Genomic DNA, 24,369 nt, shown 5'->3' on the forward strand with positions numbered 1-24,369 from the left:
ATCTCTCATCTGAAACCCCTGGGGTCACATGTGCTTGGGAATGTGAAGTTGAGGACTTTAGAGATATAATATGGTGCATAAGGCGGATATTACAGAACAGCCACAGAGGTGCCTGAGGCAGCACTGTAATCCAGCACATCCACAGATCTCCAGTGAAATGTATAAACAGGCACAGAAAATAGCTTCAGGTTTTCGGATTAGGGGTTAGGTCAGTGATCAGGGAGAAAAAACCTTTGACTGTCAGAGCTTTGGAACTGGGGCCCTTTATCACCAAGCTGGTGCCCCAATCTCAGGCTGCAAAGAAGATGCTGAACTCTGGGTCTAAGAACTTGGGATTCTCTCACTGAGAAACCTAGTTTATTCACTACCACCACTCCCAGGGGAGGGGGACTGGCCATTTATGCAATTCTATTAATTTGGGTGGAAAGCCCAATCGTCCAGCTAGGGTATCAAGATCTTTTGGGTGACAGGTTTCAAAACAATCGGCAAACTCCTGTTTCTCTCTGGCACAAGGATAAAGGCTGTGAAGCCAACAGGATGGGTGAACATCTCTCAGCTGGCTGACAGAATCCAACTCCAGGATAAGGCTGCTGGGAGGCTGGGTCGATGAGAGAGAGCTAGCAGTATGCTAGCATCACAGAGAAACACGAGCATGCACTTCAGGAAATATGGAGCTCCAATGAAGCAACACCCAAGCTGGCCTGAATACTGTCACTCATCCTTCTGCAGCAAGGAGCTCTCCAAGGCCAAAACCAACTTGCCCACTAAGTCTGTTGCTCTTTATCAACTCGGACCCATCTTCCTATATATGACATGGGAGAAGTTTCTCCATTCTCCGATCTCCCTAAGGTCTGTACGACTCCTATGATTCTCGCCCACTCCTCTGCATGACAGGTATTTGCATGTGTGACTTATCTCCCCAACTAGATGTCAATCCCGGAAGGGAAGGCGCTACTTTGTATCCTCGGAGCCTAGCCCCGAGCTCAGCACACACTAAATGCTCAAAGAATACATGTTGAATGAAGGAATACTCGCTCTCCCCCGCTGGGCAGTCGCCCTGCACACTGCGTGGCCTCTCACCCTGAGCAGTGATGCTAGTGCCCACAGTGTACAGAAATGTTTTTCAACCTCAGCTATACGCTGATGCCTCTGGGCTTTTAATTTTCAAAATGTTTTACAAGGACACAATCATAGTGTAACTAAACAAAAAGAAAATCATTTGAAACGTGCTTTTAAAGCTGCAGACTCCACATCCGTGTATCTATCCAAAGACGGAGCAACAGAAATTACAAATTTGACAGGCTTTACCCTTTGTGATCACCTGGCTCTCTGCCCCTTTCATCTCCCACCCTAAATCTCTTGTTAAGTGGCCCCTAAGTCATATGTATGACTAGTAAGAAAAGTAGGACTCACAGCTGTTTTCCGGGGTTGAGGGATCCCCGGTCTATCTCCCGGTCAAACTCGGTGCGGATGTCTTCCAGGGACCCATCGTCCCCAAAGGCCCCCCACTCCGTGTTGATGCACATCCTCCCCTCATCGCCTTCCACCAGGTCAATGTGCCTCAGTTCTTCCATGTAGCAAGCATTGGTGCCAGTGCCTTGGAGAGAGAGGCAAGATCAGAAGCGGTGACCACACAAAGTCATGAGAAAGGAGGCAGTGCCTTCTGGAAACACCAGCTGAAGGAAGGACGAGGAAAGGGGTGGACGTTACCAATGATGAGGCCAACTTCACACTGCTGGTCGTCATAGCCACAGGTCATCATGGTCCCCACCGTGTCATTCACCACAGCCACAATGTTGGCCTCATAATCCTGGGGACAGATAACGGGGTGTCACCGTCCATTCACACATGAGAGCAGAGATCACCAACCTTAAAGAGAGCATGGCCAGAGAGCTCCTGTTTTCACAGCCACCACTGCTCCTGTGGCTGGTGCTGCTTTCTTTACTGCTGGTACTCAAATTAACTGGATTAGAGCACAGTGATTAAATTGTGGAAACTGTACAGTCCCCTTAATTATTTGGCTTAAGATTCTTTTCAGAGAGGATTTCACTCACAGAGCCACAGCTCTCTGCAAACCACCCCACTACATCCATGTGCCGACTGCCCTTGTTCCACCACGGCAGGCTGCACCTGACCCAGCCCACTGCCCACACAGCCCAGGCCTCCTGTCAGGAGGCCACCCCCTGTCCCAGGGCTTGGCTCCTTTGGGCAGCACTTTGGAGAGCTCTGTTTTGAACCACCCGACCCTCTGGACTGTGGACCCCCACCTCTCACCTGCCGGGGCCTTCAAGAACCCCCATGTGATGCCTTAGGCCATGCATTACTGCCCCCTGGAAAGGGCCTTGGTCTGTTTTGGAACACAGCCTCCCCCCCACACTCCCCCACCGCTGCGTGGCCCAGAGAGAAGTTACCCCACGCTTTTTGATGGCTTTGTCAAGTAGCTTCACCACATCCGCTCCCTCCACTCCGCTCGCTTTAAATCTCTTTGTCCAGGTGATCAGGATGGCCTGCAAAGGAGAGCAGATGGGGCTGATGAGGGCTGAGAGGCCTCAGAACCCCCATGTCCCTGGGGAGCCTGCTTAAGCACAGTGATAAAGCAGATGCCCAGAGGGGACAAGAGTCTCGCTCCAGATCACCAGGGAACAGAGCCAGACTCTGTCCCATCTCCTGTTCATCCCTCCACATGATGGATTTCTCTGGGGGCTGCCATAGGAAAAACCCTGCAGCTCACACCAGAATTCAGCAAGTAGCTGCCAGTATAGTTGTGTCACACAGCATGCAAATCTAACTGGTGTCAACCACACAGCCAGACTTCATTAAAAAAGAGAACAAGAGAAATCCTGTTATTATCTGATTACCCTTCCCCACTTTCAAATCAGACCTCCACTTCCATAGCCCCAAGGAAAGAAAGTCAGAGCCAAACTGGGAAGAAAAATAAAATGCTAAGATAATTCTTGGCTACTGAGCTTCTAAGAGCCAGGTTCTAGAGATTTAAGGATAATATTGACTATATCTGATTTAAGCCTCTTCCCCAACTTTGGAACTTAACTCCCATTTGTAAGCAGCGACTCCACTATATATATAATACGATCCATTTCTGTTTGTATATTAATGGAGAAACATCAAGAAGGATAGATATCCAATAGTTATTCACTTGGGAATGTGGAAGGGTAGGAATTTTACTTTTTGCTTTACATCTTTATATTATTTCTATAGTCTTACATATTGCTTTTGTATTCTTTTAAAAAAATCAAAGATACCAGAAAAGAAAAATAATTGTTATACTTGAGTGTTTTTCTCTGAATGGAGAAAGTCGCTACAAATGCGGCAGGGTTGGGAAGAGGTGCTGCTCTGGGGTGACACGGGAATGGGGAACTTGCCCACATGGGCTGCCCCTGCTCACTGTGAAAGCCACACAACCTGTAGGGTGCACCGGGAAGGGTGAGCACTTGGGAGAAATTGTGGTTCTTTTCTCAGCAGGGCCCGCAGCTCAGCCAGGCATTCCAAAAGCCCCTGGACGCTGCACTTTCTCCCCTTCAACCCCACGCCCCAGAAAGCCTCAGAGAACATGGTGTTGTCAAAAGGATGCGGGGTTAAAAATCAGGAGACCTGGTCCTATTTCCACACCTCTGCCCACTTCCTTGTGGGCAGTTCCTCTATCTCCTCTGAGGGTCACTTTGTCCATCTGTGGAATAAGACTGCTGGTCAAGATTGGGATAATCTTGAAGGTCCCCCAAGGAGTGGCCCCGGCCCTCTAGATGTGTAATTAGAGCCTGGGATCCACTGGCTTCCTGGCAGATACTGCAGCCCAGCCTAGGAAACCCTCCCCGGGTGGGGGTCAAGGCCTGCAGGTGGACGCCCTGCCTTTGGCTCCTTCTCTGCCCACAACGCGCCTCTGTCAGGCACATCTGCTCCACCCTGCAGGGTTCTCATGCTCCTGAGGACATTCCCTTCCCTCCCATAACGCCTTCTTTCCTGAAGACTGTGCCTTCTGGGGGGGCAGGCCACCATGGCCTAGCCCAGCCCAGGGACGGCACTCGGCCAATAGCTGCTGATGAGTGAGTGAGCAGTGGTGAGCAGTCCCTTCACTCCCAGGCCACCTCCCACCTCTCCTGGTGGGAAGGGGGGTGTCCCACACTGTCTCTGCCCAGAGAGCGTGACTGTCATATCTCAGTTCTCAAAAACCAAGGGAAACTAACTACTGACAACAGGCTTTGTGAAAGGTTTGGGAAGACACCCTGGAGGCCAGAGTGATCTGAACACCTTGGAGGTGTGGCAATGCCAGATACCAGAGAGAGAGTCTGGGCTGGCCACAGCAGTCCTGAATGGAGAAACGATGAGATGGCAACACCTCAGAGGCCTTTAGACATGTACGTGTATGTGTGTGTGTGTGGTGGTGGTGGCGCCCACTGAATGGGAGGTGGGGCCTGGGATTCTAGTGCTGGATGTGCCATTAACAAGCCCTATGACCTTGGGAGGCCGTGTTTTCCATCTGTGAAAAGAAGGGCTTGGCCTGCTGAACTCTCAAGACCCTTCTTGCTCTAACATTGTGTGATTGCACAAATTATACACATGTAAGGGCTCCAGCAGCATGAAGCAGTACCCAGGAGAGGGCACTTACCCTACTGGAAAATGGGTACAGGGATGCTGCCCAGAAGCATGGAGGGTGCCGTATGCCCACACGTTACTATCCTGCAGAAAAGCAGACTGGTTATGAGCATGCGCTCTGGAGCCAGACTGCCCAGAGCTAATTCGGGCTCTACTGCTTCCTGGCTGGGTGGACTTGAGTAGGTTCCTAACCCCTCCAAGCCTCAATTTCCTCATCTGTAAAGTGGGGATCATAAGCATTTCACTCATGGAGGTGTTTGAAGATTATGTGAGCTGTGAAGTCCTATTAGAACAGAGCCTGACGCCTGATGGACCCTCAATAATGTTAACTATCCCAGTTTCAATTTCAAGGAGTTTATTCATAGGTGGCTGTGTGTGTATGCGTGTGTGTGGTTTTTTCTGTCTCCTCACGTAGAAAAGAAACAAGGTTGCATCTATTTATTTTGTATTCCTGCAGCGCTCTGAGGTACAAAACTGTCACATGGGACGTCTGAGTCCATCCTTGCTGGACGGATGAATGAATGAACCAATGACAAACAAGAAGTCAGGTGCAACAAGTTACCTGGAAGTCAAAAAGGGAACCAAGGGCCTCTCTGGGAGTGGAGCCACTGACTGGCAGAAGCTCTGGAGAGGCGGCCCTGGCACCAGAGGGGTGGGGGTCCTGGCACCAGAGGGGTGGGGTCCTGACCAGATTCGCTGACCAGGCTGGCTTCCAGGTAAACACCACACTGTGCAACTCTGACAAGGGGTTTTCCAACCTCTCTCCATTGTCACTAAACCTACTTTTTTCCTTCACTTGCTTGGTTTAATAAATGTTTCTCTCTACCTGATGGTCACAAATACCATGATTCGTCTCCAAAAATACATAAATAACTCAAGTAATTGAAAAAATAAACACAATATCATGACCTCACATTAATTTCTACAAATGTGTCTAAAAAAACGCAAGACATGCAGGCCCCCCTGTAAGCAAAAGGGAAAAGCAGTCGAGAAAAGGGTTCGTTAGCGTCTCCCCTCTGGGGCTTCTGTGGAGCCCGATAACCCCGGAACGTCCTTACCTCATCTATTTTGGATTGCCGACAAGGGAAGGAAAATGTGAACCCCACAGGTAATTTCTTGTCCTTGATTTTTCTTTTCTCCATGAAGTCTCCCAGGCATTCGGCGACATGATCAAAAAGCTGGAGGAAGCACAGGAGAGCAGTCAGGAGGGAGGCCTCAGCATTGCAGGAAAGAATGTCAACGTTTCCCTCCCACGCACTCAGAAAGGAGCACGGCCACCCCGGTCGCCCGGTCCCACGGCTGCCGGCGGCCCTGCTTGAAAAGCCACTGTGTGTGAACGGTAGAGAAGAGTCCTGTAAAAAGAGCCTGTCCCTGGGCCAGCACAGCTTCGGAAGCCTCTCAAACTCTTCAAACAGAACTGGCCTCTCAGTGGTCACTGATATGTATTATCTGGGTACTGAGGAAATTTAAAAATAACAGAAAATCAGCTCACTCTTCTATGACACATAGGCCTCCACCAGCCACCCAGGTGGAATGGCCACCTGGCCCCTTTTCTCTATCTCTATCTCCGTAAATTCCAGAAGCTCACAGGCAATTCTCTATCTCTATCTCCCTCTATCTCTGTAAATTCCAGAAGCTCACAGGCAACTCTGCAACCTCCAGCCCACTTGAGTGATTTAACGATCTTCAGTCTATCATAGCTTTACTTTTTAGTGAAGTATAATGCACATACAAAAAAATGCACACAGCCTAAGCGTAGAGTTCACTGGATTCTCACAAGCTGCAACCACCATGTCACCAGCACCCAGATCAAGAAGCAACATTATCAGCACCCAGACACCTCCTCGTGCCCTCTGCAGTCACTACCGCTGCCACCCAACCGCACAAGGGCAATTGTCAGCCACTCTGACTTCTAACACTAGACTAGTTTTGCCCATCTGTCTACTGTACATAAATGGAACGACAGTGCGCACTCCTTGGTGTCTGCCTCCTTTCATTCTACATTATGTGTATGAGAGTCACCCACGTTGTTGTGTGTCTTTGTAGACAGTTCGTTCTCGCTGCTGCATAGTATTCTATGGTGTGACTACACCACAACTTACTCAGAGGATTGCAATTTAAGCTTGCCTGCTCCACAACACATTGCCTAGGATATGCATACACATCTTAGGACCCACTAGAAAGAACCCAGAACGTTTCCCTAGCCTCTGCACGAGTACTGTCAATCACAGGAGGCTCACTACATCTAAGACAACCTTTTTTGGACCTCTCTAATACCTTCTCTCATCTCTAAAATGGATCCAGAACTGAATATAATGTTTCATATGTGTTCTGACCAGAGGAGAGCTTAGTTGAACTGGGAACCTCCCTTTTCCTTAGCTCTATACCTCTATTAATGTAACCAAAGCATATATATGCTCTTTTGGCAACCATACCACAGCCTAGGTAACCCCCCTGTCTTTTTCACATGATTTTCGTAACACTAGACCTCCCTCCCCTATGTATGGGATTGACACAGCTACGGAGCTTCCTGAAGCCCAGAAGAAGGCAGTGTTGGCAAGGTCAAACCACACAGCCACAGGAAGCAACCCCAGCCCATGTCCCCAGACAAGGCCATCTGCCTGAAGGCTTACCTTGCAGGGGTATCCTTGAGACGGAGCCAGAAGTCATTATTCCTATCCCCATCTTTCCCCAGATGTCCCTGACCCAGCTCTAAGATCTGACTTTCCTACCAGGGTAAAGGAAAACCTGTCAATTTTGATTTAGGAGCCTCTGTCCCCGGGTCACTGTTACTCAGGCTATAGCTGCAGCCGGCGACTCCGACCAAGGAGACACATGACTACCTTCCCTGGAGAGGCCCCACTAAGCCGCCGGCGACCTACATTTCCAAGTGATATGAACCCAGTACTAAGTCCATCAGCGCAGCCCACGCGCCATCTCCACTCGGAGGCTCCAAGCTCCCTGTGGCCCCCAGGAAAGACAGCCGGTGGAAAGAAGGCTGCCGGCGGGAAGTGGCAGGGAGAACTCAGGTTGCAGAAACGGAGACACGGACGGCGTGCTGTAACCAGCTCCCGGATCCAAGCCAAACACAACCTCTAACCTGTTCTGTCAAGAGGCAGCTGCCGTGTCTGTGGCGCGCCCACAATCCAGGGGCTACAAGCCTGCTCAAGGAGACAGGAAGCTACTACCCCCGGGCAAGCGCACGTCTGTGCCGGCCAGGGAGGGAAGTGACCTCGCCCCTCTGGACTCAAAATTTTAGTGTCTACAAAATGGGTTTCTTTTCTTCCTGACAACACGCCCATTATTTTAAAAATCCAGCCACACAGACTCAGTCCTTCCGACTGAAAATGGCAGACAATGACTAAAACAAAAACGTGGACACTATTCAAAATTCCCAAAACTAAATAAGTGATATTTTAAAAAGTTGCATTTATGCTTCTAAAATTATTAAAGCCTAAAACTGCCTTGAAACTTTTGGGATACTGTGTGCGTGCATGTGTGTGCGCACGCATGCGTGTGTGTGTGTGTGTGTGTACGTGAAGACAGAGAGAAAAGGATAAAGCAAACAGTTAACACAATTGGGGAATCTGGGTGAAGGGTATATATGGGAGCTCTTTGTGCTCATCTTAAAACTTTTCTGTAAGTTTAATAGTATTTCAAATAAAAGGTTTAAAAATCTATTAAAAATTCCTGCACATTACAGAAGATGAGATCACAACCCCGAGAATTCAGCACTGTTCATAGTCTGTGAGTCTGAGTTGCTTCATGGGCAGAATGGAGCCCTTGGTTTACCAGAATACTCCACAGATCGATAGGAGATCTCAGAAAAACGGGCCACTAATACTTATTTCTAACCTCACACCAAACTTCTGGAAGAGAGGTTCCTATTTCATCCCTGTTCTTCAACTGCCAACCCTCTCCCTCATCCCTTGGACCTTTCTCCTTGCCTACAGCCCTCACATTTCCTCCTCATCAAAAAATTTTAAATAAATAAAAATATAAATAAATACAATAAAGACAGAGACAAAAGTCAGCCTAAGAATGTTCCACATTGCTAAAACTGTAACATCTAGAGTCAAACTGCCTGGGTTCAAATCCCAGCTCTATCACTTATGAGCTGTGTGACCAAACGGGCTGGTTAGTTAACATCTAAGGCTTAATTTTCTCATCTGTAAAATGGGAATAATAATAATAATACCTACCCTGTAGGGTTGTTGTGATGATTAAGTGAGCTAATCTATACAAAGTGCTTAGATCAGTGATTTGTACATAACAAGCACTATGGATTTGCTATAATAATACTACATTATCATCATCATCATCATCATCATCTCCATCATCATCTTTTCTTTGCAGACTGCTTGAAAGGGGCAGAGGAAGAAAAAGGAGGAAACAAAGGGACCCTGGGGCTGAAAAGATGGGGTCAGAGGCTGGGAGAGACGAGGTCCCAGGGGCAGCAGTAAGAAGGAGGTGTTTGTTCACTGTGGAAGTGAATGCAGCGAGTGTGCGCCTGTGGGGGGGAACCCCTTTCATCCACAAACCCCGCTCCTAACAGGTCAGGCCAAGCACACAGGAATGTCCGCAGCCCAGGGGGAGAGTCTGGACAGTAAAGGCAGCAGACAGAGGGGCTCAACCCAAGGACCACTGGGAATAGAGTGACAGGTCAGTACTTTCTGCCTGGAAAGAGCATGACGCCAACCTGAGGCTGCTGGTCACCTGCAAAAGAGAGCAGCACAGCGACCACCAGCAGGACTAGGAGACCTACCAGCTGGCAGCCTTCATGCACACACTGTGGGAACGGGCCAGTTTCTGCAGCCCAGTAAAGCAGGGATAAGCAGGGGAACCTCCAGGCAGGGCCATCCAATGAGTGATGCACCCGTTTCAGTGGCTGACTGAACACGGTTCCTCTCTTTTAGTGACAGTGTCACCTTCGATGCTCACTGTGACATGGTCTAAAAAGCTCTGAACCCAAACCTGCAGGAGCAGGTTAAAGGCCAGGATTAGCCCTCTTCTCTCGGGAAAAGAAAAGGCAGAGAGCTTGCTCCAGGTCCCACCCACGTTAATTTAGAAACAAAGTGGAGTCAAGAGGAGAAGACTCCTGGGTCTTATCTCAAAGTCCAGCCCAGAACAAATGGGTTTTCTGGAGAACTTAGTCATGAACCTTGCCGTGAACACATCCTCCCTAAAATAAATATTTGGCGAGCTCTGAATATGTGTCCTGGCCAGCAGCCATGACTCAGGAGGCGAGCTACAAACTAGAGGAGCCAGAACGTCTACGGGAGAGGGTGAGGAGTGGCTCCCACACACGACGGGCTTATAGGACCCAGAAATGACTGAATACCTGACCAGGGGCTGCCTAAACCCTGATGCAGTGTCCTCAGTGAGCTAGGGGCCCACCACCCACTGCAACCAGGCGGGCGGGACAAGGGTGGACAGGCCCTTCCTGAGCATAGCCATGGCCCTCAGCCAGCAAAGGCAGGCAGCCCTCGCAGTGTGGGGGGTGTCTTGAAGGGGAGGGGGCTCAGGTACTGAGTGAGAGAGGAGGGGACAGTGATTTCCCAAGCAAGGCCCTCCCGTCTGTTTTCTGTGCCAAGGACTCGTAGGAGGCTATTAAATCAGGTAGTCAGGAGACCTTGAATAGCCCTCGGGCTGTACACTCAAATTCCTGCTGCCCCACAAGGTGACAGCCATACCCTATGAGGCCTGGGCCTTTGGTGAGCTGGGTGAGGAAGACAATGACTTGAAAGAGGGGTGTTTTCACCCAGGGCTCTGTCTGCTAAACTTACGCTGGGGAACCAACCCCAGGATCCTAAGGAGATGAATGCGCTTACCCAACAGAATTGCTGGGCCTCTCTCTTCACACCCTTCACCCTGTGAAAATTCCAGTAGCTCCCTTCCACCCACCAGTAAACCCGGATAGTGGGGTCTCTTCAGGCTGTCACACCCTTCTGCCCAGGAGTCCTTCTCCACATGCACCTATGATGGACTCCTTCCTGGCGTGCAGGACACCAGTGCTTTGGGGTGTGGTTCCTGCAGGTACCCTAGGGCCTGACACCGGGCCCATTGGGGCTGATGGAAGGAAGCGGAGACCCACCTGGCTTCCACTGCCATGTACGATGTTCTCTGGGGTGTCATACATCTCGGACTCCATGTGAACATTCTGGTTTTTCTCATGATTCACTTGCACCCGTAGAATTCGAAAGGAAGACCCACCAAGATCCAGGGCAATGAAATCGCCCTTTTCTGTTCAGGGAGACAACAGGTATTGCATCAGATTCCAGTGTCACAAGAAGGCCACACACTTTGCCGCTTCTGGGCAGGGTCCGGCCACCTGCTTCCCCACGCCGCAGGGCACTTTCAGCCAGCGGCTCGTGAGACCACTTCCCCGTCTAGAAGAAGGGACAAGAGAAACCCTCTCCCAGCCTGGCGTCGTCAGGCAGACAGCTGCAAGCAACCCCGTTCTCACTCCTAACATGGGAATGGAAGGACTGATTAAGTACAAAGTCCCACCCCATGTTTCTCTAATTCCTTTTTCAAAAATGACACTGCTATCCATAAAATAAAAATAGCATTTAAACTCAGAGAAACCCTACCTCGGAGGTCATCCCATGCCTTGTGTTCCTTCCAAGTCAGCTCAGACACCGATTACAACCAGGCCAGGGCTCCATTTATTCCCCAGGGGATTTTTTTTTAATTGGGGTAAAATATACATAATATAAAATATACCACTGTAACCATTTTTAAGTATACGATCCAGTGGCATTAAGTATATTCACAATGTTCTGCAACCATCACCACTATCTATTTCCAAAACTTTTCATCACCTCAAACAGAAACTCTATCACCATTAAGCAATAACTCCCCATCTCCCCTCCCCTCAGTACCTGGTAACCTCTATTCTATTTCTATCTCTCTGAATTTACCTATTCAGATATTTCATATAAGTGGAATCCTACAGTATTTGTCCTTTTGTGTCTGGCTTATTTCACTTTACATCAAGTCTTCAAGGTTCAACCATGTTGTAGCACGTGTCAGAATTTCACTCCTTTTTGAGGACGATATTCCACTGTATGTACACACCACATTTGTTTATCCATTCATTTGTCAGTGGACACTTGAGCTGTTTCCACCCAGGGGATGTTTTTAACAGAAGTCCCTCTTGGTCACATAAGTGTCAACTGGCTTGATATGGTTACATCCCTCAAGACCAATGTGTGCAGTAATTGGGGTGGGCCTCAGTGGGACAGAGAAAGATGATGGGACTGTATGCGAGACCACCATATAGCACCAGGGCGGGGGGCCATGGGTAGGATTCCAAACCATTAAACCACCATCTAACATTCTTTACTCTGTTTCTCATTAGTTATCCCCAAACATGCTCCCCAAAACTCAGTTAAAATCTGTTAATTTGACTTCTGCTGCTAAGGTGACATTCCCACTATCCCAAGGTATATCCTGCCAGAGGTGACAGCCACCCCACCATCCTGAGCCTCAGTGGTCCACTAAGTGCTCAGCCCTACAGCAGTAAATACAAGTCTGCTCTGGACATCTCATTTTCCTAGGGAAGCATCTTTATTATTATGTTTTTTGGTAACAGCATTAATTGAGATATAATTCACACACCATACCATTCACCCATTTAAAGTATACAATTTGGGCCGGCTCTGTGGCTTAGCGGTTAAATGCGTGCGCTCTGATGCTGGCGGCCCGGGTTCGGATCCTGGGCACGCCCCTAGGCACCACTTCTCCGTCCAACCCGAGGCCGAGTCCCACGTACAGCAACTAGAAGGATGTGAACCTATGACATACAACTATCTACTGGGGCTTTGGGGGGAAAAAAATGAATAAATAAAATCTTTAAAAAAAAAATGAAAAAAAAAAAAATAAAGTATACAATTCAATGGTTTTTAGCATATTCAGTTATGCAACCATTACCACAAACCAGTTTTAGAACATTTTCATCACCTCAAAAAGAAATCCTATACCCTTAACTATTACCTCTCAAGTCCCTCATCCCCCATGGCCCTAAGCAACCATTAATCTACTCTGTCTCCATAGATTTGCCTATTCTGGACATTTCATATAAATAGAATCATACAGTGCGTGGCCTTTTGTGACCAGCTTCTTACACCTAGAAAAATATTTTTAAGGTTCATCATACTGTAGCCTGTATCAGTACTTCATTCCTTTTTATGGCCAAATAATATTCCACTGCATGGATATACCTCATTTCATTTACCCATTCAACTGCTGATGAACATTTGAGCTGTTTCTACCTTTTGGCTATTATGAATAATGTTGCTATGAATATCTGTGCACGAGTTTTTGTGTGGACCTATGTTTTTATTTCCCTTGGGTATATACCTATAGGTAGCATTGCCGTGTCAAGTGGTAACCTATGTTTAACTTTTTTCCAAAGTTTCACTGTTTTCCAAAGCAGCTACATCATTTTACATTCCCACCAGTAATACATGAAGGTTCCAACTTCTTCACATCCTCAACACTTTTTATTACCCATCTTTTAAAATTTGATTTGCATTTCTCTGATGACTAATGACAATGAGCACCTTTTCATGTGCTTATTGGCCATGCATATATACCTTCTTTGGAGAAATGTCTATTCAGATCCTTGGCTCATTTTAAAAATTGGGTTATTTGTCTTTTTAGTGTTGAGTTGCAAGAGTTCTTTATGTTCTAGATATAAGTTCCTATCAGATATATGACTTGCAAATATTTTCTCTCATTCTGTGGGTTTTTTCACTTTCTTTTTTTTTCGGTAAGAAAGACCAGCCCTGAGCTAACATCCATTGCCAATCCTCCTCTTTTTGCAGAGGAAGATTGGCCCTGGGCTAACATCTGAACCCATCTTCCTCTGCTTTATATGGGATGCTGCCAGAGCATGGCTTGACAAGCGGTGCGTCAGTCCGGCCCAGGATCCGAACCTGCAAACCCCAGGCAGCCAAAGCGGAGCGCGCACTTAACCACTATGCCACGGGGGTGGCCCCTTCACTTTCTAGATGGTAACTTTTGATGCATAAAAGATTGTAATTTTGATGAAGTACAATTTATCTATTTTTTCTTTTGCTGTTTGTGCTTTTGGTGTCCTATCTAAAAATCCATTGCCAAATCCAAGGTCATAAAGATTCCCACCTATGTTTCCTTCTAAGAGTTTTATAGTTTTAGCTCTTATATTTAGGTATTTGATTCATTTTAACTTTTGCATGTAGTATGAGGTAGAGGTCCGCCTTCATTCTTTTGCAGATGGATATCCAGTTATCTCAGCATCATTTGCTGAATGGACTGATCTTTTCCTCATGGAACAGTCTTGGCTCCCTTGTCAAAAACCAAGTGACCACAAACTCATGGGTTTATTTCTGAACTTGCAATTCCTTTTTTTTTCCATTTCTATTGAGACATAATTGACATACTGAACTCTCCATTCTGATCCATTGATCTATCCTTATGCCAGTACAACACTGTCTTGACTACTGTTGCTTTGTAGTAAATTTTGAAACTGGGAAGTGAATCCAACTTTGTTCTTCTTTTTCAAGATTGTTTTGGCTCTTCTAGGTCCCTTGAGCTTTTTCATTATTATTTTTTTAAAGTAATGGTTGGTTTTAAAAAAATAAAGCATTCTCTTTTATAAATTATAGCTGACTCATCTTTGTATTTGATTCCACCAAGTTGTAAGCTCTGACACACTGCTCTATTTCTGGAACTTAGAATGGTGTTTGGCATACAGCAAGAGAGCTCAACAAATACTTGAACTAATGAGGGTGTAAAGGAATGAATGAACAAACCAAAGCACTCTCACACTGAATATACTGTTTATCCTCTCTTGAGGGAAGTTCTTCGAGGGAAGGACCACAACTTAGGATTCTTTGCATCTCCCCTTGGCGCTCAGGACACTGAATGAATGCTTGGTAGCCCTTCATCACAGGGACTGGTGGCCCATTCATTCATTCACCGCACCTCTGTTTGCTGTTCCTTAATCACGAAGCAGTTATGCCACTGGTTGGTTGCTTTTTTTAATAACAGCTTTATCAAGAAATAATTCACATATCATTAGTTCACCCATTTTAAAGTGTACAGTTTAGTGGGTTTGGGTATATTTACAGAGTTGTGCAACTATCACCACTATCTAATTTTAGAAAATTTTCATCACCCCAAAAAGAAACTCCTTACCCATTGGCAGTCACTCCCCATTTCCTCCCAACCCCCCTTATCCACCAACAACCAGTAATCTACCATATATCTCTACAGGTTTTCCTATTCCAGATATTTCCTATCAAAGGACTCATATAGTATGTGGTCTTTTGTGGTTTCTTTCGCCTACCATGTTTTCAAGGTTCATCCATGTTGTAGCAGCTATCAGTACCTCATTTCTTTTTATGGCTGAATTATATTCATGATGCTGCTGTTTTTAAATTGCTTCTATGGTCCAAAGAAAAGAGACAAGGGAGAATGCTGGGAAGCAGGTGCCATAGAGTTATAAGAAATTCTGACCCAGACTGTGGGCTGTTCAAAGCAGCTTAGGGTTTTCTTTGGGCTTCCATCAGAATGCTAACCCCCACAGTGCTTACACTACTATCAGATTAAAAAACTGAACTCAGCATGAGGTGGCTCCCTTCAGGAGGCTGAATTACAAGAACATCAAGAGCACTGCATTTCAACATCAGCTAACATTCAGTGAGCCTTTCTGCACTCCAGTCACCAACTGCTTCAGATGCATCATTCTATTTTTAACCCTCTCAACCCTGTGTAGTAGGTACTGTCATGATCCTCATTCTACAGATGAGCAAGGGAAGGCTGGGAGGGGTTAAGTAACCTGCCCAAGCACACAACCAGCAGTGGCAGAGCCAGAATTTGAATCCAAAGCCCCAATTCATAACCACTGCATAAAACTGCCTCTGGGACAGACCTCGGGGACAAAGATCCCCAAGGATGGCATCAGAGTGAGACTTCAGCACATCAGGAATGGCTACATTTCTTTTGGGGGCTCTTCACCATCCATGACTCGTTGCAGCTTTTGGTTTTGTTCTGCTTTAGTGAAGATAATGAAAACTAAGGCTGGTAAACAACTCTAAACCACTTGTGCGTAGGAAGATAATAGGCACAAAAGCGAATGCTGTGCTAGGATGAAAACATGGGTGTTTTTAATTTTGTTTCAACATTTTTATTTAATTAATTTATTTACTGTTTTAATGTTTAAATAAACATTTATTTCATGTTTTGCACGGGCTTTTGATCATCACTTTAAAAAAATAGCATGGTAAATTCTTCCGTTGCCAGCCTGGTCAAAAGTCTCATTTTCCACTGAATCAAAGGCCTAAAGTAAAAGCAGGTTCTTGTGCTCAAGTTCCAGGTGCTGGCGGGGGAACTCCTGCTTCTTGGTGCCAGCATCAGCACACAGCAGGTAGGAGCTTTCCGCCCCTCACGCAGGAAGGGGTCAGGTGTCGGGCAGCACCTTTGCAGGACCTAGACCTGAAGTTTTTCATGCAGGATAAGTGAAAATGACCTCAGCTGCCTGTAGATCCAGGAGGAACCTGGCCTCAGGGTGCATGGGGCTGGCCCCCACTTCTGCAGCGCTGCAAAGAGCCCTGCCCCATCCCAGCCTACTGCTGTGGTCTGCCCACCCCAGCTCTCCACTGCTCCTTTTTCTAACAAGCACAGGTCAACGGGGTCCCAGGGCGTTAGGGTCAGAGAAGGTGACCAGAAAAGGTGTCCTTGAGATGTCAGGACAACGCTGAATACTGGATACTCCACACACCCGCCAGTGGGAGTTGACGGATTTGAAGGGGCCCTTTCCCTGAAGGCGGTTTACAAGCAGTCATTGTCAAGTCCAGTGCAGCCTGATCCTTCCCGGAGAAGTGACCCTGGTTCCAGGGTGGGTTTGTGATTGTTAAAAGAAACGGCAGTTGGCACCTCTTCTGAAAATCACATTTGCAGCTCAGGAAACATGGGACAAATATTAACTCACTGTCTCAGTTTATGGATAAGGAAGCTCCAACCAAACCAGCTGAATGACTTGCTCATGGTCACACCTAAGGCAAGACCAGGGCCCCTCCCTTTTCTTAGTCACGCTTATACTTGCAAATACTGTAATGCTCAGTATTTTTTATGTGTATGTCTTATCTGCTTCAGGTGGATGATAAGCGACTTGAAGGCAAGGGCAATTTAATATGCTTACCTCCCTCCCCCAGTACTAAGGCCTGCTGCTAGTTCAGTAAGAACTGCATGGGTCAGATGCATGGCCTGTTCTCTGCCAGGCAAAAGACACCAAGGAATGGCTTCTGGTAAGGGCAACAAAATTTCTGGTAAACTTCGTTGGCTGTCTAGCACCTCTTTAGATGACTACCCTCTCTGGTTTTGGTCCATGAGGTTGGAGGTGAGGCTGACCCCCTGCTCCAGCTCCAGGGGGACCAATGCATGATCCATGAGCATCCAGAATCTCCCACCTTGGCCATCATGATTGGTTCAGGATGGGCACATGACCCAAGTTAGCCAATCATCGCCCTCTCCAAGACCATCACTGGGATCACTAGGATCTGAGGTGAGGTGTCGGCCTGGGCTGCCGGGGCATCTCTGCCACCACAAGGAAGAGGTGGGAGACATGGCCTAGGAATGAAGCCAAGACAAAGATCACAAAGACAGAAAAAATAAGAGACAGGTGAGTCCTGGATACAGAAGCCAACTTACAACTAGACTTCCCAGTCATATGAACCTAGAACTTTCCCTTTTTTTCCCCCAAAAGTCATGCTTGAGCAAGTCTTTTATTTTTTTTTTTTTTTGAGGAGGACTGGCCCTGTGCTAACATCTGTTGCCATTCTTCCTCTTTTTCTGTTTCCTCCCCAAAGCCCCAGTACATAGTTGTGTATCATAGCTGTAGAGTTGTACCTTTTCTATGTGGGACGCCGCCTCAGCATGGCCTGATGAGCGGTGAGTAGGTCCACGCCCAGGATCCAAACCGGTGAACCCCGGGCCACTGGAGCAGAGCACACGAACTTAACTGCTATGCCACCAGGCCAGCCCCTACCTTTTTTGCTTATACAAATTTGAGTCAGATTTCTTTCAGGTACAACCAGAAGGCTCCCAAGTTCAATACTCTTTATTAGGGAATGAGTCCCCCAAATATCTACTGCCCTCCATAACAAAGGGGACCTATCAACCCCCTTTGTCTCAGGTTGGTTCCCCGATTCAGAGTTGTGGTGTCCAGTAACCCCACTGCAGAGGAACCAGAGGTAGGCCCATCCACATTGTGTGGGGTGTCAGGGTGGGCGGTGAAGACAGCCTGCCTTTGCTTCCTTTCCCCTTCTTTCTGCCTCCTCCCCCCACAACATCACAGGGATGCCAGTGAATACTGAAAAACTCTGGATCCTTCCTCCAGGGCTGGACCTACACATTCAGGCATGATGGAGGGGTGGGGGGGCAGTCCTCTCACTGGCTGCATCAGGTAGAAAGGGCCTTCCCAAAGAATTCTTACAAAGTCAGTTATTAAATTACAGTAATGATGAGAAGGACAATGACCCACTGTAACTCTCACAGTGGTTTGCAGTTTCCAAAGCACTTTCATTTGATCCTCTTGACAGCCTTTGAGGCAGGTAGGGCAGGAATTATCACGCCTATTTTACAGATGAGGAAATGGAGGCTTAGAGAAGTTAAGTGACTTCTCCAAGGTCGCACAGATAATAAGCAGCAGAGCCAGAGATTAATCCAGTGTTCTGGGTTTTTATTTTATTTGTTTTCCTTTAATTTCAAGTTCAGCTTCTTTTTGCAGTGGTGGGCTTCCCTCCAACTTCCGCTTCAAATCTCTGGCCTCAACTTTCCATTCCCACCACTGGTGACTCCTACTTGCAACTTTCCCATTTCCACTGAAGCCTGGAGAACCGCTCTTCTAGAGAAGGCTCATTAAACAAAACATCTGAAGGGCCCCTGGCAACTCTCCACTTTCTAATGACAGCCATTATTACCAGCAAATAATGGAAAACAAACACAGAGACAGATGTTTCTCTTGAATCCAGGCCTGCGCTGGAATACAAGGCAAACAAAAACTCCACTTTCATGAAACGCCTGCCTTTGCCCTGCTCAGTGAATTAAATTCCGTACAGGAGACACAAAGGCATTCCCTCCTGTCTGCAATCCACCTAGCAATGAGAGTTCGACACCTTCATCAGAAACCCAACTAGAACGCTAGACACACAGATTTCACAGATGGAGACAACTTTCGAGATAATCCAACCATCTTTCCAGATAAGAAAACTGAGAGTAAGGTACATGACCAGACCAAATGGCGTGGGACTTCCTTTGGCTGGAAAGTAGTACTATATGTACTTAGGGCCCAAAAAATTAACTGTGACCAAACCACACATCAAATATTTTTTAACTTAGCCTTTGAGTAAAGAGCATGCTAGGAACCATGAAACAGAAACAAGGAAATATTCCATTCAATTTACCTTCAAAAAGCTTACAGCAACTGATATTTCCAATATTTCCAATTCTTAGTGATAAAGGAGAAAAAAGGGGAGGTTTCAGAACGAGACAGGGAGTGAGCCGGCTCTTCTGAGGGAGGCTGGACACAGAGGGCAGCTATCCAGCCTTGGGGACGGGGCATGAAGACTTCTGGAACTGCTATTTAGCCAAGTCACCAGAGTAAAAAGGCTTCAATATCTTCCTTCTTTTATTTATTATTCATACCTTTCCTACTCCAAAAAGGATATGCAGCAGCTAAAAGCCACTTTAGGGTTTAAAAAAATGTATGTATAGATTACTGAAGAGCAATTAAAGAAAAATCACTGCCCCATAAAAAAATGTCTAAAGGAGAAAAAATTAATAAAAATGGGCTGACACAGGGGCCGGCCCCGTGGCTTAGCGGTTAGGTGCGCGTGCTCCGCTGCTGGCGGCCCAGGTTCGGATCCTGGGTGCGCACCGACACACCGCTACTCCGGCCATGCTGAGGCCGCGTCCCACATACAGCAACTAGAAGGATGTGCAGCTATGACATACAACTATCTACTGGGGCTTTGGGAGGAAAAAATAAATAAACAAATCTTTAAAAAAAAAAAAAAATGGGCTGACACATTTCCAAAAAATCGGTAGAGTTTCAAAACTCTGAGTCTGGTCCACCAGGGTCAAGGTCAGCGGGAAAGGAAAGGTTTGTTTCTCCCTTTGACTTGGAAGTCACATCACCACTAAAGGGTAGGGGCATCTCTCCACCTCGCAGAGTCCAATTTATCCTTCAGTGGTTTGGGATTACCACTAATTCTATCGCTGACTAATTACAGAGTTGAAGCAGTGATTAATGTTTCAAAAAGAGAACAGCACCATGGTTTACTATGAAAGAGACCCGCACTCTGATCCAGGGGACCTCCTGGTTCTTGGCTGATAAAGTAGTGCAGGGAAGGTGGAGGTGGAGGCATTGCTGTCACAAAGGGGCAGGGACTGGACTGGGGTCAGTTATCCAAGGCCTTGCCACCAATGTCAACGTCTGTGCAGGCTGCAGGGATCATTCCAGAGGGAGTGTGGGTCCCGCGGCACATGAACTGAGCCGATCCGTGACTACTGGGAACAGCCACTTGGGAGAAGGGCTATAGGGAATGTTATGGGTTGCACTGTGTCCCCCAGAAAGATATATGAAAGTCCTAACCCTCAGTACCTGTAACTGTGACCTTATTTGGAAATCCGGTCTTTGCAGATGTAATCAAGTTAAGATGAGGTCATTAGTGTGGATCCTAATCTGACTGGTATCCTTAAGAGGAAAACGCCACGTGAAGACAGAGACACACAGGGAGAATGCCATGTGACGCGAAGAGGCGGAGACTGGAGAGGTGCAGCTGCAAGCCCCGAAACCAAGGATTGACAGCCACCACCAGAAGCTACAAGGGGCAAGGAAGGAGTCTACCCAGAGTCTCAGAGGGAGCACAGCCCTGCTGACACCTTGATTTTGGACTTGTATTTTCCAGAACTGTGAGATAGTACATTCTTGCTGTTTAAAGCCACCTAGTTTATGGTACTTGTTACGGCAGCCTTGGAAAGTAATACAGAGTGAAGAAATAGTCATGGCGGCATGAGGAGGGCTGGGGTAGGTAGGGGAAGGGCACTGAGTGCAGGCGGGCAGACCCAGGCCCTGCGCACAGGAGGGTGGGTCCTTGTGGTTCAGGGCTTTGATTTCACCTCCTCCTCCTCCTTCTGTTCTCAACACTACTCTGTGCTCCCGAGAGGCCCTAAACCTTTGGCCCCGTCTGCAATACAGAAAAGAGGCTCAAAAGAAGCCCGGGGCCCAGGCTGCTGGCTCCGGTTCCACAAACCCTAGGACAGTGTTTCCCAACATGGGCGTATTACCACATATGCCATCACACTTAAGACGCCACTGACTGAGACACATCACTATTTTATGTAACATGAAGAAAGAAAAAATGTTGCCAGTAATAATTTTAAGACGCAATTATTGTACAATGCATTGCTGATTTCAGAGATATTCAAACAACAAAGTGTCTGAAAATAGATAAAATATGGTAGCAGACCTTGGGGGGAAAGGATCCAACAGGTTTGGGGAAAAGGCAGGCAGCCAGTTAAAGAGGTTTCTTTCCTGCAGGACTGCTCAGGGCCTTTAGCATCTTGGTGTCTGTTATGAATCTCTAAGAGGGAGATGCAGAATGTTGTTTTTCCCGAATGAGTCTGAGTTCTGGGCCTTGTTTTGAAGAGTAGCTGATGGGGGCACATGGCTAGATTACTAACGTACGTGGATGACACTTTGAGACCCTCAATCCTGTAAACGGTTAGTAAAAGAGTGAGGGAGAGCACCCCCTGCTCACATCCGGTCCGGGAAGGGGAACTGGCTTGAGGGCAGGGTTCAGGAGGAAAGGGAAGGCATCTCCTCCTCAGATGTGTCAGCCCTGGGCCAGTCACACAGGATCAGGTGCCCTGCAGGCATGAGGCATCCTTCTGAGCTCTCCCAAGCAAAGCCGGAGCAGGGGCCCTCCCGGTCCTCATCTCTCAGCTGGCAGCAGGCACAGCCACACCTCTCCTACAGAACTCCGCTAATCCCGGAAAAGCTCAAATGCTCCTGGATGCGGGTGCCAACCAGGCCTGGGAAAACGCAGGAGTGAACTACAAAGACAGCAGGACATAACCCAGGGCACACCGCAGTCTGGTCACCCTAATGGCCAGAATGTCTTCAGTGGATATTTAAAACCTAAAGTGCTGGGCACCAAGACCTCAAGGAAAACAAAACTATGGAGGTGGAGTAGATTTTAAATAGTCAAGAGACATCAGAGATCTAAGAGCCAATGTGTGTGCATGAAGTAAACCCCATGCACGGCCACAGAGCACACAGAGCACATGCCCTCCGTCAGGGCCCGAATCTCACGCAGGACTTCTGGAGGCCGCTGCAGGCACAGAGGACTTGCCCACCGCGGCCTGTCAGCTCCAACAAGCCATGCACTCGCCCATCTTTCGTGAGCATCAGCCGCAACGGCTGCAGTTTTCCTGACGTCCATTTTGCAGGCTGCATGCCAGATGCCCCAAATCACAGCTTTCAAGGAGCCTCCAGAGCAGGGAAGAAACAGCGGGAGTGTGTAAGGGCCACACTCTCAGGGCGCATACTCACACCCCAAGAGAAACCCGAGCTCCTCATAATCTCTCTCCCTCTCCCACATGCAGCAGGTGAACCTCGGCCTGGAGCACAGAACACAGTTCAGAGTGGGATTCCTGTGAGTGCCAAGCTGGGGCAGGCAGCACCCACCCCCGCAAACTACTAACTGTGGGTCAGCCGGACAGAACAGCCTCCAGTGAGCAGGCCAGGCTGTGCCCTCCCAGCCTCCACTCTGCCAAGTACAGGGACTGAGGCCACTCCCCTGGGGAAGAGGTACTGACAATACTCAAGGAGCCCCCAACTCCCCATTAGGGATGCAGACCAACAGGATAATTTTGTTTTTTCAATTCTACCTACCTTTGGCATTTCTCTGCTTTAGAGGCTACCTATTAGCATCTATGAACTTTGTTCAAGTGGGGACTTGAATCTCCCCTCCAAGTCCAAGACCCACTTGGCCACTAGGCTACTTATCTGGGGTACTGAAGGGAGGCCTTGGTGCCCTGATGGAGAGATTCTCCTAAAATGACCTCTTCATTTGTGCTGGAGCCTTTCATATTCTGGAGACATAAGAGTAACTCATACAGCATCTGTAAGATCCATAAATACTACACTTTCTTATCACAAGCCACTAGACAGTCAGGCCAATGAGGGCAGGTCAGTCTTGTCCAACCATGGTATCCCCGGTGCCTGACACATGGTAGATTCTCAGTAGACTTATGTTCAATGGATGGATGGACGATGGATGGATAGATGACGAATGGATGGATGGATGATGGATGGATAGATGATGAGTGGATGGATGGATGATGGATGGATAGATGACGAATGGATGGATGGATGATGGATGGATAGATGATGAATGGATGGATGGATGATGAATGGATAGATGAATGGATAGATGGGAGTACAGATGGATAGAATGGTAAATGAATGAATGAGTGGACAAGTGAGAGAATGAAGGAATGAACAAATGAATGAAAGTTGGAAGGATGCCTTCACAGAACATTCAGCCCTCAGAGCCCAATCTCTAAGTGAGAGACTCACCTGAACCATCAGGAATGGACCTTACAAATGTTGGCAACATCTTGACTGTGGCTGTTGGATTAAAATCCCGAGAGAGGCCATTCTTCATCTCCTTCTTGAAACGAGTCATGATATCCATCAGAGTTTCATCAGAGAGCCGCATGGTATAGAGATATTTGTCAATCTGGGAGAAAGATGAGTAGGAAAGAAAGTGAGACCAAGACTGAGGAAGGTCATTTCAGCTCAAGTCTGGCTGAGGCAGGACAGGGCAGGCTGAGATGCCCGCCTGCCTAAGACAATCCAGCTCCCACGGGCACTGGAATACCCATGTTGGCACATCACACAATGGGAGGTCCTTCAAGTGCCATCAACCATGTCACTCAGAGCAGGCTTGCAAATGCTCTGAGCCCCATTTCCTCCCCTGTAAAATGAATCAGACATCTCCAAGGTCCCTTCCAACCCTCAAATATTACATGGAAGCTGCCCTTCGATCCCCAAGTACATGCCAGAGGCACCTATAAACCTCCACAGGATTCCATCCCTCTGTGAGAGGTGGCTGGCTCATCCTCACATAGATGGCAGTGCCACAAAAGTTAAGAATGAGGGCTCCAGAGCCAGTCACCTGGGGTTCAAATCCTAGCCCCATCCCTTAATAGCTGGGTGAATTTCAGTTTCCTCAACTGAAAAACTGAGATGATAAATAGGACCTAACTCACAAAATGTTGGAAAATCAAATGAGACGGAGAAGTACTTAGAACACAGAAAGTGCTCAATAAACATCAGCTATTATTACTAATGTGAGACAGTGATACTGGTGGGTTTCCTTGGGCATGACTTCTAGGTAGGTGGAAATGGTGGCCAAAGGGCTGGAACCCTTTAGAACATGGGGCAGCAGGCACAGAGACTTTAACCACACTACTCCAGAAAGTATGGGACAGCCCAGGCTCCCATGCCTATGTGCCAGGGCCGACGTGCCCACACTTCCAAGTCAGACTGCTCCTCGCCTCAACAGGACTGACCCAACCTGCTCCTCTTCCTGGGTTCCCCATTCTCAAGGATCCCAGGCTCCTAACCTCAGGCCCCCTGGGTTGTCATCGGTTGTTCTTCCTTTATAGTATCTTCCCATTTATTCTCTCAAAAAGTATTTA

The 24,369-nt window shown here is 47.5% G+C and overlaps 1 protein-coding gene across 1 annotated transcript in view; it reads right to left on the bottom strand.

The window, feature by feature from the left end:
* Positions 1-24,369, bottom strand: part of HK1 (hexokinase 1) — a 69,877-nt gene that overhangs the window by 27,113 nt on the left and 18,395 nt on the right. Inside the window, exons 2-7 of the mRNA XM_004427039.3 lie at positions 23,243-23,405; positions 10,703-10,851; positions 5,667-5,786; positions 2,412-2,507; positions 1,711-1,810; positions 1,414-1,597 (exon numbers count right to left, since the gene is read on the bottom strand). Of these exons, the coding sequence (XP_004427096.1) occupies positions 1,414-1,597; positions 1,711-1,810; positions 2,412-2,507; positions 5,667-5,786; positions 10,703-10,851; positions 23,243-23,405 (812 nt within the window). The remainder of the gene's footprint in view (positions 1-1,413; positions 1,598-1,710; positions 1,811-2,411; positions 2,508-5,666; positions 5,787-10,702; positions 10,852-23,242; positions 23,406-24,369) is intronic.

This window comes from Ceratotherium simum, chromosome 6, assembly GCF_057802395.1.
Source record: "Ceratotherium simum simum isolate JZ-2026a chromosome 6, ASM5780239v1, whole genome shotgun sequence".
NCBI lineage: Eukaryota > Metazoa > Chordata > Mammalia > Perissodactyla > Rhinocerotidae > Ceratotherium > Ceratotherium simum.